Raw genomic sequence first — 12,601 nt, 5'->3', positions numbered from 1 at the left:
TCATTCAGCAATGGTTGCTGTGATCTTTTCAGGATGCCCACTTCTAGGGAAAGTAGCCATAAAACTACTTTTAGCAGTTAGGTTTGTTCAGGAGGATGAAAAGGAGGCCAAGCTTAACATTAAATTAAAAGGGGAAAACAAATCCTTTCTTTGAGTGTGACTATCGTACTGGGATTTTATTAGTTTATATGACTTGCTGTTTATGTTTAGTAACCATACGTATTTTTTTTCAGAGTTTTAAACCATGTTTGCCGAAAGTACAACTGTTATAAAACTGGCTTATTTGCACTAGCGATAGGATGAAAAATGTTACCGTTGAAAACAATGAAAACTATCAGTAGCTCCAGAAACATAGGCAACTAAAGTTGCTGTATATGCAAATGTCATCTTTTCAGACTTGGCAGATGACGAAACACTATGATCGGGTTGGTAGATTTGTCCTGCAGTCTCCTGAATGATATTAGAAACGTAATCAAAACACTCCTATAAAAATAAATAAGGTCCATTCTGAATGTTCTACCATATTGCTCACCACATATTTATAATCGTTAGTGTTGTCTGCTTGGAAAATAACTGAACTCAAGATTCTCAAACACTGATAAAGTTCATAGTAAAAGAAAATGCCATAATAAAGAAGTGATGGCTATCTGAAATGTCATCCCTGTGGCTGCAATTTACAAGTTCCTTGGAACTTGAGGATTCTCTTAAGAATTTACAAGACTGACATCAGTCGTCAACAACTGTGGACTCCAGAAGTCAAATAATTTCTTCCGATGAAACCATTTTGGAAAGAGTGATTCTGAACATGATGGCGCACATGCTAGCTTCTCACTATTACATGCTTAGCATGTAAAATTAATCTTTAATTCCCCCTCCCTGAAGTGTAAGGTTTATTTTGACTCAACCTTTTTTTACTAGAAATATTGGGGCTGCCATCCTCCTTAAAATTCTAGTCGCTTGGCTCTTACTTTGACCTACTGGCTTCAATACTGGACAAACACAGAAGTAAAAATTTCCTTTAAAGCATTTGTTTAGCTAAAAAGGTTTCCTTACGTTTTATATAGCGTACAAAAGAGTTAAATATCTTATTCGTTTATCTTTTGTTGTCTGTGTCCCATTGTGAGAGAAAAATAAAGATAATGGCACACTACCCTGTAAGTATTTTCTGTACATAAATACCTTGATTATGTAGTGCACACCTTAACCACTTCAAGAACAGGTGTTTAGACCCCCTTCCTGGCCAGGCCATTTTTCAGTATTCAGCGATGCAGTACTTTGACTGAAGTTTATTCCGTCATGCAACGCTGTACTGAAAGGAATTTTATACCATTTTTTTGGGGACAGATAGAGCTTTATTTTGGTGGTATTTAATCACCGCTGGAGTTTTTATTTTTTACTATAATTAGGAAAAATTACAGAAAATTTTGAAAAACAAATGTTTTTTTTTACATTATGTTAGGAAACATTTATTATTACCCAGTTTTTTGGTAAAATATAAAAGTCGGGTCATGTCGGGTAAATAGACACCAAACATGTCAAGCTTTAAAATTGCGCGCACCCGTGAAATCGCATAAAACTACCATACCCAAAATTGGCCATAGGCGACACTTTAAAAGCTTTTACCGCTCATCAGTTTAGTGTTATCAGTGATTGATGGCCCTAGACTTATTGCTCTCACTGCGACGTTCGCGGCGATATGTAACATGTGCGGCGTAATGGGCGCAATCGTCGTTTTTACACGTATGCACCCCGACACATGTTTGCATGCGTGTATGTATGGCTGGGGACTTAAACATTTTTTTTTGTTTTTTTATTCTTTTTTATGTGTAACTTAAAAAAAATTTGGGGGGTGGACTTTTTTTTTTTTTCTAAACTTTATTGCTATCACATACGGGGCTAATAAAAAACCCCTATGTGATAGCAAAATATGTGACAGGTCCTCTTTATGGAGACATCAGGGGTCTCCAAGACCCCTAATGTCACCTAGGACCCCCCAAAAGAAGCTGATGAAGCACAGATCTGCTCCATCAGCTTCTTTGCAGCTTCTGAAGCTGGAGAGTGACACAAGAATGCGGAAGTGATACAACACTTCCGTGTCTGATCTAGAGAGCTCCGGGCCGGCGGTTTTTTTACTAGGGCCGGCCCGGAAGTGGTTAAAGTGACATTAAAGGCTAATTGTTTTTCCCCTCACCCCAATGTTAGTGTAGGGACTTGCCTTAAATCATGCCTCTTAATCCGGTCATCTTCTTCTTTAGTGTAGTTTTCAAGTGTCCCTCCAGCGCTGGTGCGGGTCTCCAATCGAAGCGCTGACTCGTCCTGTACTCGTCCTGTGTCTCTCCTTGACTCCCGGCCGAACATCTGAACTGCGCATGCCCCCGCCCCAAGATCCATTGCGGCCGCCCGAAACATTTTCAGATGTTCGGATGGGAGCGTGCGGCGGAGACACAAGTATTAACCCTTTGAAAAAGTTTATCGTTTTGCATATATCTAGTGCTTGCTAGCAGTAGATATGTGCAGAAACATGCAAGGGTTTAATAACCCTTTAATAAAAAGTATTCAAATGACAAAAACAAATGGGCAGCGCACATAATAAAAATAAAATGTATTAAACAAAATAAAACTTGAAACAATAGTTGGTATCTCCTATCTGCAATCTTTCATAATCAATTATTATGAAAGGCTTTAATTATTTGGAAATGTTATATTGATGACCTGATAATCAATATATTATTAATAGATGTTGGCCCATTTTACTGAAAGACACAACATTAGGTCCTGTACGTTCATCTAAACCATATATTTTATATTTTTTTTAAAAGAGTGCTCTCTTTAAATGATAAACTGGCCCAGAGTATAGTTGATCCTCCAAAGAATGGGGAATTTACTTTTTTTTTATGGAAATGGTTTTTATGCTTGTGTTAATGTCAAGCCTGTAAAAGTATGCACAGAATGAGAAAAAACATGAGTTTACTTCTACAGTCAATAAATGTACATTTCTAATTTACCAGTTTATATTTTGCCACGCAACACATGTTGTATATTTATCAGAGTGCCCTTGAAAGCTTCAATATATGGGATGCAATACTAGACGTTTCAAAACCAGATTACAGGAAGATGTATACAACATACAGACAAGACTTAAAAACACATAGGAGTGTATTTACAAACCATTTGCAGAGCCATTCATCTTGTGAAATTGTAGGTACATTGGTTCTGTGCGAATGGAGGTTATTTGCAATATTTTTATGTAACATCAGGTAAATACTGCATTATGGCTACCAGATGGAGCCGAGGAGCATAGTAATCTACTATAACCTTGTTTTTTTTAATTAAACCTACTACACTATAAGAAGCCTCTTTTCTCTTTCTCATGCATTGCTCAGTTATATGCTGGTACAAGAGCAAGCTTAGTTGTAAGTGGAATATCCATCTATATGGAGTTCAAAACCATTGGGGGGAGCAAGTTTGATTCTATAAAGAGGAGATTATGTAGTGAATTTTGACTTATCTTTAATCAGGTGGTCATTTTTATGCAGTGAGTTCCACAGTAGGTGGTGGAGTTGCACCTGGAGTACTGGATGATTCACATTGGTGGATTTATTGATTATTCAAGATTGCATATAGAGATATGCATTATTGTTTCATGTGTGCTGCTTATTATTTGTTTTTTGTTTTTCTTTGTCATTTGAAGACCGAATATGATTGATGTTTTAACTCAAGGCATGCTAGAGGGAAACTCTTTGAAATACACCAGCCAGTGTCTGAGTCCATGTCCAGATACAGGGAAAGCATAGGCTGCACAGGCTACTGCTTCTGTGACCAACACTAATTTAAGTAGGTGAAACATAAAATGACATACAACAGATACTAATTCCTTAGGGTTACATAGAGTTATGTTTCTTATAACTGAGGGCCTATTCTGTGTTCTCTGTTCCTTATGACAGAATGGATATTTGGCTACGTTTGTCAAGCCCAGATTTAAGTTTGTTTAACATTTAAAGTATCTTTTCGTGTTTTCTGAACTTATTCTAACAATCCATAAGCAAAAACCTGGGCATGTTGATGTCTGCCAACGTGAGTCGAGTGCATAACTTATCCCCGATGACTCTTATTTTCTTTCTTCCTTCTCCTGTTTACATTAATTGACTGCCCTCAACATTCATGGACAGGGCAGTTTTATGGAAAGTAGCTTCTTGAGACTGATTTTCCTGCTATTTCTCCAAGCGGTGATTGAACATGATCATAGCGAAGATACAGGGAACTCGGTAGATTTATTTTGTTTCCTGGGACATGTATTCCAGTACAATGAAAATTTGAGGGGAGGGAGTTGTAAGATTGGTAAGAGGTTTTCAGGTTGTGTGTGTAACCCTATTCCTTCGTGCTCTTTGAACATAATGAAACATTTTACTACGCTGTAACCAGGAGCCATTCATTTTCTAGAAGAGTATTTTCTTATGGGCACAGTAATTGTTCTTTCTTAATGGTACCTTACAGGACACTATACAAAGCCTTTGCCTTTACATACACTCAAATTGAAATATTAAACAGATGACATAGTGTGAAAAATAGTTTTTTATTTTATTTACCAGTAAAATTATTTTCTTGGAGTACAGTACAAGACACAGGCTCAGTGGCAAAAAAGCCTGAAGGATAGCCCTAGTATAACCCTTCCCACTCCCAACAAATCTCAGTTCTCTGCTAGTGTCTTTAGGAGATAAAATTGTTCTATTTTCTGAGAGAAGCTTACCTCCTTTTGTGGATTTTATTTTCTCAAGATTTTTCTAGCTGCTCAATAGCCGGTGGAGCTACCTTTCTGCAGCTTTCTAGAACAATTGACTCCATGGCTAAACTTTGAGGGACCGTATCCAGACCACGCCTGGAAGAAGATGTGGGGCCGGCCTGTAATGTTTCCTTGGACATTGGATCCCTCAATAGGTGCTCATAGTGCAACATGTTAAGTAAGCTACAGGGTGCTATACAGGTTCAGGACTATGGTCCATGAGCCGGTGGAGCCCAGTCCATGAGGACCCCTTTAGGTAAAGCCAGCATGGGGCTTGTCCCTAAAATGCTGACATCTACTGCAAAGGGAATCTCTTATGGTAAATTGGGCCTAGTGCCATTCCCTGGTCTAGTGTGCTGATGCCCTAGCCCTCCTGGGGTTAATTGAAATGGGTTGTAATTGTTAATTGAAATGGGTTGTAACAGCTAGAGTCTGGAGCGATTCTGAGATGTCTCCTTTTTCCCAGCGGACTACAGTGTCTGGCACAGAATGCTTAACGCTTCCCTCTCCACAGTGGCCAACTTTGTGTGTACCAATTGGGGCACACTGCACATGGCAGATCATAGACACAATAGTAATGGGTCAGGGGCGCCTCGCTAGCTCACACTTAGCAAATAGCACTTCCCCAAATGCCCTGTTTCTCTCAGACCTGACCACTGTCCCAATTCTGACTCTTTCTTTTCCTCTGTGGCCTTCATTGCTCCCTTGGGTGCACACACCTCCTCTTGCCTATCTAGAGAGAGGTTTTCAGCCAGTATGGCTGACTTCATGGGAATGCTCTTAGCCCGTTTGGAGACTACAGATTGCAAATATCGAAAATGGGCGCCTAAGCTTCCCCTCCAGAGTCTGTCTCTGACTTTCCCCTCACAGCTGCCATGCTTTCTGAGGAGGAGGAGGAATCCTCTGCCACCTTAGAGTAATCAGGACAGGAAGAGATCCTATCTGTTGAGATCTCTTTTCAAACATAATGATACTGTTGGGATTCTTATTGATGACATGTGTGAATTCCTTAACTTGGGAAAACCTGCGTTGGCCCATCCAAGGTCTCCAGCCTGGATTCCCTTAAATTTCTCAAACCTGCGAAGACCTTCCCTGTATACTTGCCTGTTGTGTGGTGACTGACCTCACCCTGAAAACATTTTCTCCCCTCAACAATATCCGGTTGAAGAGGGTTCCTAAAGAAATGGCCGGTCCCCTTACTGTCCCTCTTGATGGCATCCCTGTTGTCATGATCTGTCCACCAGCACCTAAAGTTCTGACTGTGGCCATGCACTAATGCGTTGATGGGTTGACTTTTACACTTTGTCAGATCTCCAAAATGGGACTCCTTGCAATACCAATGATGTAGGTCGTTTGGCTTAAGTGCTGGCATGCGAAACTCCTGTGCACACAGTGCCTTTGAGAGGACGCCCTCTGACAGGGAAAACCTCTTTGGTAGTTTCCTGGATGCCTACATTAGGGAAGTCACTGGTAAGAGTTCCCATCTTCTCCAGAAAAAGAATGGGAAAGCTCTAACAGGAAAGAATTCCGCTTTTGAGTCAAGTAAAATTTCAGTTCCTTTTGCCCAGGCTTTGGGATCCAAGTCGAAACCAGGCACATAGTTCACCACAAGACTTGGACCTCTAAGCCTGCCAAGTCTGGGAGCCACCCCCCTTGCTTTGAAGGGATGCCCCATTATCAGAGCAAGGGGACATTTGTCAGCCTTCGCTGCCGTCTGGGTCCAGAGCGTAGTATCCAGGGGCTGCAAACTTGACTTTTGGTCTCTGCATCCTCCCTACTCCCAGGTTGTGGAATTTGCCTTCCTCTCCGCAATAGGGGGCTTCCTGCCTTTCATTTCACCATCGCTAAGTGACTTAGAGAAGTCCTCATTCAAGCCTATAGTCCCTTTTAAGACACACTCTACCAGATCTGTTAGTGCTACATATGCTTTTTAACATCAGGCATCTGTTTCAGATTTGCAAGGCTACCTCCTGGGCTTCCAGTCACACTTTTGTTTTACCTGTTAGATGTTCAGGCCCCATGTGATGCTAGTTAGAGCTCTATTGTGCTTCAAGCTGCTCTCTGAGTTGTTGAGCTCCCTTGATCCATTGTTACGTGGGCCTGTTAGTGTTGCTGTGGTTGCTTTGCTGACCCCCCTCAGTTGGACGGCTTTTGAATGTCCTATGTTTAAGATCCTGTGTCTTTTAATTTTACTTTGATTAGGAAAGGAGAATTGTGTACTTATCTGTAAAAAATTTTGGTTGGAGTGCAACATAGCTCCCTCCCCTCAGTTGCTTATGATCTCCTTATTGCTTGCTACAAAACATAGGCTTAGTGGGAGGGGTTCTGCTAGGGCTGCTATTGCAGCTTTTTTGCCAGTATCCAGTCACCTCAAGGTGGCAGTATAACACATGGTAAAGACGGCTCCTGTGTCTTGTATTGTACTCCCAAAAAATTATTTTACTGGTAACTAAAACATTCTGATTTTCACACTACCTCATCTATTTAATATTTAAATTCAAGTGTATCTAAAGACAAAGTTTTTGGATAGTGTGGTGGAGGGTTAGAACCTATTAACTGCTATTTGTTTCCTTGCTGAGAGATTCATCCTCTCTGTGTGTGCTAATTATCATTGCTCTGGTACAGAAACTAATGGGAAATCCAACTTTTGTAAGCTGTCACAACAACAACAAGTGAGGGATACCTGTTATTGTGACGATTGTCTCAGAGAAGATATGCCCTAACTTTGGAGAGACTTCCTCTTACTAGGAAATTTCCTAGAAGACACTCTTAACAATTCAGCACTCAAACAAAACAAAGGGGGGGGTTGTGCATTATTTTCATTAAGGAAAAAGTCTTTCATATCCAGAATATATTGGTTGAGAAAATAGACATTTTAGTTCCATTCCATTCAAGCTGGTCTTGTAGAACGGTTGCCTCCTGGCTATTGTTTAATGTTCATAATATCTTAGCATTGCACACTGGCCATGTATCAGAGCAACAAGTAACTCTTTTTATTAGGTGAGAAGGATTATCACTTGGGTTGTGCACGGGAGCCAAGAATTATGTTTCCCATGTAATGCTTTTAAGGGTTTACAGACTGTTGCACTGCATAACTGACTAATTGCAGGCACAGATCTTCATAGCTTTAAACATGTGACCCTTATTGTAGCAGTATCTTTCCATCTCAATGGAACCATTTGCTATATTGATATATTTTGATATATATTGATATATTTTGTAACAGTATAGACAGTAAATACATTGCTAATGAAAGAAAAAGATCTACAAAGCATACTAAGTTTACACGCATCAAACAATAGTCATTATAGGTATATTTTTCTAATCATCTTGACTATCCACATTTGGTATTCCTTTTACTTTTGATGAGATCATTTAAATGTGGTTATACTGTACAAGTGTGTTCATTAGAATTTAAGTGGAACTTAAATCTTCAAATAAAAAGATTGCTGGCAGGTAGGGTTTTTTTTTTTTTGGTAGAATAGACTTTGTATGTCTCCTTCAATTAAAGCTGCTCTACTGCCTACCATACTACCATACCAGCAAAGTTTCTAATGAATGTACACTGAACCATGCACATACCATGCAAATGCAGTCCTTTGGCACCCTAGACAGGGATGCCAAAGTGTGGTCTCCCCCCCAGCCACAATCCCTACCCCCGCACTGAGCTCTCTAATTTGTCAAATACTAATACAGATTTAAAACATTTGTATACAAATAGTTGAAAGAAAAAGCTAAGAGGCACAAATGGAGTTGTTAATACAAATAAGTTTAACTAAAAAGTTAGGTTTAACTACAGATTTAAAGTAGATTTAAACTGTCAGTTTAAATAGTTATGTGGAAAAACATAAAAAAAAAATGAATAGGTGAAAACTTACCTGTGTCTCCGCCGCTCCCTCCCATCTGAAGCCTCTCGGACGGCCATGCAGGATGATGGGGTGGGCGCATGCGCAGTTGAGATCTTTGGCAGGGAGAAGAGGAGAGACACAGTGGAATTAAATGCACACGGCCGGGAGCACGCACGTCGGACAGACATTGTGGGACAGGAAAAACATGAGTGTTTTAGAACACCCCCATTTTTCCAGGTTTCATTGAAACGTAAGCAGTTTAAGTCCAGTAAATAACCTGAAATAGTACAAAGGTAAGCGGTAAACTGCCAGAAGTGGGGGGGAAAAATAAGTTTTCACTTGCACGATTACATGCGGACTGCCTCTTACATATGTGGCCGCTGTCACCCAGTCATTAACTTGAACAGGTACAGTGGCTGCATATAAACAGGAGATCTGGGATTCCTGCCACAGGAAATTGTAGTTTCCTGTGGCAGGAATCCCAAATCGCCCAGTGTGAATAAGACCTTACAATGAATGCTGCTTCTTGATGTTTAAAAGTTTCAGCTGGTCCCCTGAGCACAAGTCCCTTTTTTAAGATGGCTCCTTTCCCTTTCAGGGTCCATTGGAGCACCCTTGTGTGTGCTAGTAAGCTCTTTGTGTCTCCATAGGCACAGCAGGAAAAGTCAATGTCTTGCTCTGCTCCTCCCTTCTCCAAGCTAGTAGATGGACAGCTGCCGGAAACTGTACTGTCCCTTGTGATCTTATACTGGACAAGACATTCAGGGAAGCTAAGCTGAGAGAGTTGAAGCCAGCTGTTCGGAAACTCTAAAGTGCATGGGCAAATTTTTGAGGAAATACTGCCAGGGACATATATTTGTTTCCTGTAACCCCCTGAACAGCCTGGGGGAGAAAGGGTCAGTAGTATCAGCCAATTAGGCTATTAATAGACTGAACAGTGCTGTTAGTCTAACATCAAACCTGCCAACTGTCCCTCATTTGGAACCAAATCCCTCTGTCCCTTTTTCCTCCCTAGCTGTCCCTCTTTTTGGGCTGTTGTACAGATATCTATGAAAAGGTTCTATTTACCTACCAAAAGTGTTATTCTGCAGTAAAACCTTTAATCTTATGTCTTCATTATCTTTTTTGCTATTTTAAACAGCTAGTATAAAAGAAACATTATTATGAAAAAAAGGCTGTCCTGGGTTTAACCAATAATTTTAAGTAGGGATGCACCAATACCGTTTTTTTTCGGTACTCGCCGATACAGATACTGGGAGTCCCATTAAGGAAGCCTGGCGGTGTGTAATGGCTCGCCACTTGGCTTCCTGATTAGCCGGGAAGCCAGGCGGCGTGTGAAGACTCGCCACCCGGCTTCCCGATTAGCAAGGAAGACGTCTCCATGCTCCCCCATCACCAGGTGACGAGAAAGCATGGAGGTGACTTTCTGGCCAATCAGGAAGCCGAATGCTGTGTAATGACGTGTTGCCCGGCTTCCTGATTGGTCGAGAAGCTGGCCAATCAGAAAACCAGGCAGGTAATGACTCGCTGCCTGGCTTCCTGATACTGGAAGCTCACGTATCGGGCTAGGCATCGGAGCATTTGAGCAAGTACGAGAAATCGACCAAATACTTGGCATCAGCACCGATACTAGTATCGGTATTGGTGCATCCCTACTTTTAAGCATATAAATTCTTATTGGTCTACATAACTGGGGGCATGGCAGGGGTGTGTCCATTGCCTAAATACTGTACTCTGTGCTGGAAAGTGTCCCTCTTTCCTAGAGTTGTTGCTACCTTATCTTTCAGTGAGGAAACACTACTGTATTTATTGTAGTATAAGGCTGTAGAAGGGTCTGTGTTGACAGGCTTTTGCTTGTACCAGAGGTGTTTTGAATTCCCATACAAGTCTACAGGAATAGAAAACCTACTTGAAACAGGTCAAAAGGATGTAATCTGCTAGGCAAGGTAAACTGCAGGGCAAATTAACTTGTCCATGAATTCCAAGTGGTTTCAGACGCATCTCAAAATTATGTGAAACTGGTGCCCGTCCACACAGGCCCTAACTCACAAAACAGAATCAGAAATGTTTTGAAAGGTGAACCAATTCACCTACATAAAGAACATATTTTTCCTCTCTACGTAGTGTCATCAGAGCTGGCCATCTTTTCTCTACAGCTTTCTCTCTAGTCAGTATTGCACCGTCAACCACACAGTATTTTCACTTCTTTTCAGCTTTAAGCCGGCATATTGCCTTTTTTTTGTCTTTTATAAAATCATGGACTCTCTTTGTCACACCATTGTTGTCTTTCTCCTAAGACAGAGAAAAGCTGCATAGTAGCAAAGATTCCATGGATAAGGTTTATGGGAGAGACCCTCAGTTGGCTTTAGCTTTAATGAAGGGGTTTCCCACTGGTTTATTGAAAATGGTAAACCTTTTTAATTCTCCTATAATTTGTGACATGTAGGTCATTCCTCATGTTCTCAGGAGGACTGTCTGTTTCACTTTGCTCTAAAAACAACATGTGCTCATATTGGTACATTTAACAGTAATGTAGCCGCTAAGACTGAGTGAATCAACTACAAAGTATTTACACATACACCTTTTGAAACTTTATACTCATTTTGGGAATAACTTATTATATAATTTACTCGTGGTTAAGCAGCAAATGGTTTCTTTTAGTGCGTGTTTTACGTGTTTATATATTTCCTGCTGTTTTGTTTGTAGCTGGAACTCCAGAAGACAAGATGCGGTTGTTCTTGATCTATTACATCACGTCTGCACAGCCTCCATCAGAGGTACTGCCAGTACTATATTTTACTGCAAATATTTCCAGTACATTTATGAATGAATTGTGAATTGTTTTTTTATCACCGCAGTCTAGAAAAATAACAAAAAGAAACCTTTGCAAATCAAAAAGATGCTGAGGATTCTCTTAGGTAGGCCTTTACTAGGAGCAATATGGTAGTTCCTATTGTTTACCTCCTTCCACAAATGCTAGTTGCTTGGCTTTCATTTTAACCCTGCAACCTCAGTAGTTTCTATGTCTCTGAGTTGGATCGAGTATGCAGATCATGAAAGACAGGGTTAAAACCCACTGTGTTGGTACCGCTGCAGGTCTCATAGACTTCAGGGCTAAAGTCACAGCTCTGCAACTCTCTCTTCATGACCAATCACAAAACAGAAAAATAGGCAAGATTCAGGCTGGGGCAAACCAATAGGATGGGTGCTCACTCTGCCAATGCTAGGAACCACTGCGGCCTTAAATTTCCTCCTGTTTGGTTTTCCTGGACACTTAAACTGGCATGAATCTGGCACAGAGAGTGAGGAGACTGATGAGGACACAAAGCTAGATTCAACGTCCTACATTCAACTTTCACTAAATGCCTGTAGAGTAATTCTTATTTAGGAGATATTTCTGTTAATCTAGCAATGGGTGGACTCTGGAAAGAATATTAAAGTGCAGGAGGTCTCCTGCTTGGAATAAATTTAGGTTCTGATCTGTTTGGTGTTCAAATTCTGGCCTTAATATTGACACCATACAATGGCTAACGTTGCCTCAAAGCACAAGGATATTGCAAATCTTTGTTTATGTTTTTCAATTGCCTTGCCCTGTTGGAACAAATTGGACCATCCTTTTATAAGGTTTTCTTTCTCTGGATTAACTGTTCATATAGGGTTCTATATATGGAAATGTTCAATGTATTTAATATTTTTTCTGTTGGTTGAACTCAATGGACTTGTGTTTTTTTTTTTTTCTCAACCTAGCTTGATCACTAGCATTCTCTTGATTTTCACAACAAGTAGCCATATTGGCATATATTGCATGAGACTTTCAAAGTATTCCTCACTAGTGGAAGCAGCTGTCAAAATACAGCACACTATATAATGCCCACTGGAAGGCTTCTAGCTTGTCATTATGGGCATTAGTATGTTGATTTTTTTTATATAGAAAATAGTTAATCCAAGAAGATATATGTAAAATTCTTCAATG

At 40.4% G+C, this 12,601-nt stretch overlaps 1 protein-coding gene across 1 annotated transcript in view; it reads left to right on the top strand.

Annotated features, from left to right (window-relative positions):
* Positions 1-12,601, top strand: part of SCFD1 (sec1 family domain containing 1) — a 107,591-nt gene that overhangs the window by 74,802 nt on the left and 20,188 nt on the right. The window contains exon 16 of the mRNA XM_018554151.1: positions 11,335-11,405. Within this exon, the coding sequence (XP_018409653.1) occupies positions 11,335-11,405 (71 nt within the window). The remainder of the gene's footprint in view (positions 1-11,334; positions 11,406-12,601) is intronic.

The sequence above is a fragment of the Nanorana parkeri genome, unplaced genomic scaffold (assembly GCF_000935625.1).
Source record: "Nanorana parkeri isolate BGI_ZX_2015 unplaced genomic scaffold, ASM93562v1 scaffold144, whole genome shotgun sequence".
NCBI classification, from domain to species: domain Eukaryota; kingdom Metazoa; phylum Chordata; class Amphibia; order Anura; family Dicroglossidae; genus Nanorana; species Nanorana parkeri.
Note: the sequence above shows the minus strand (reverse complement) of the source record. Positions and strands in the feature narration are given on the sequence as shown.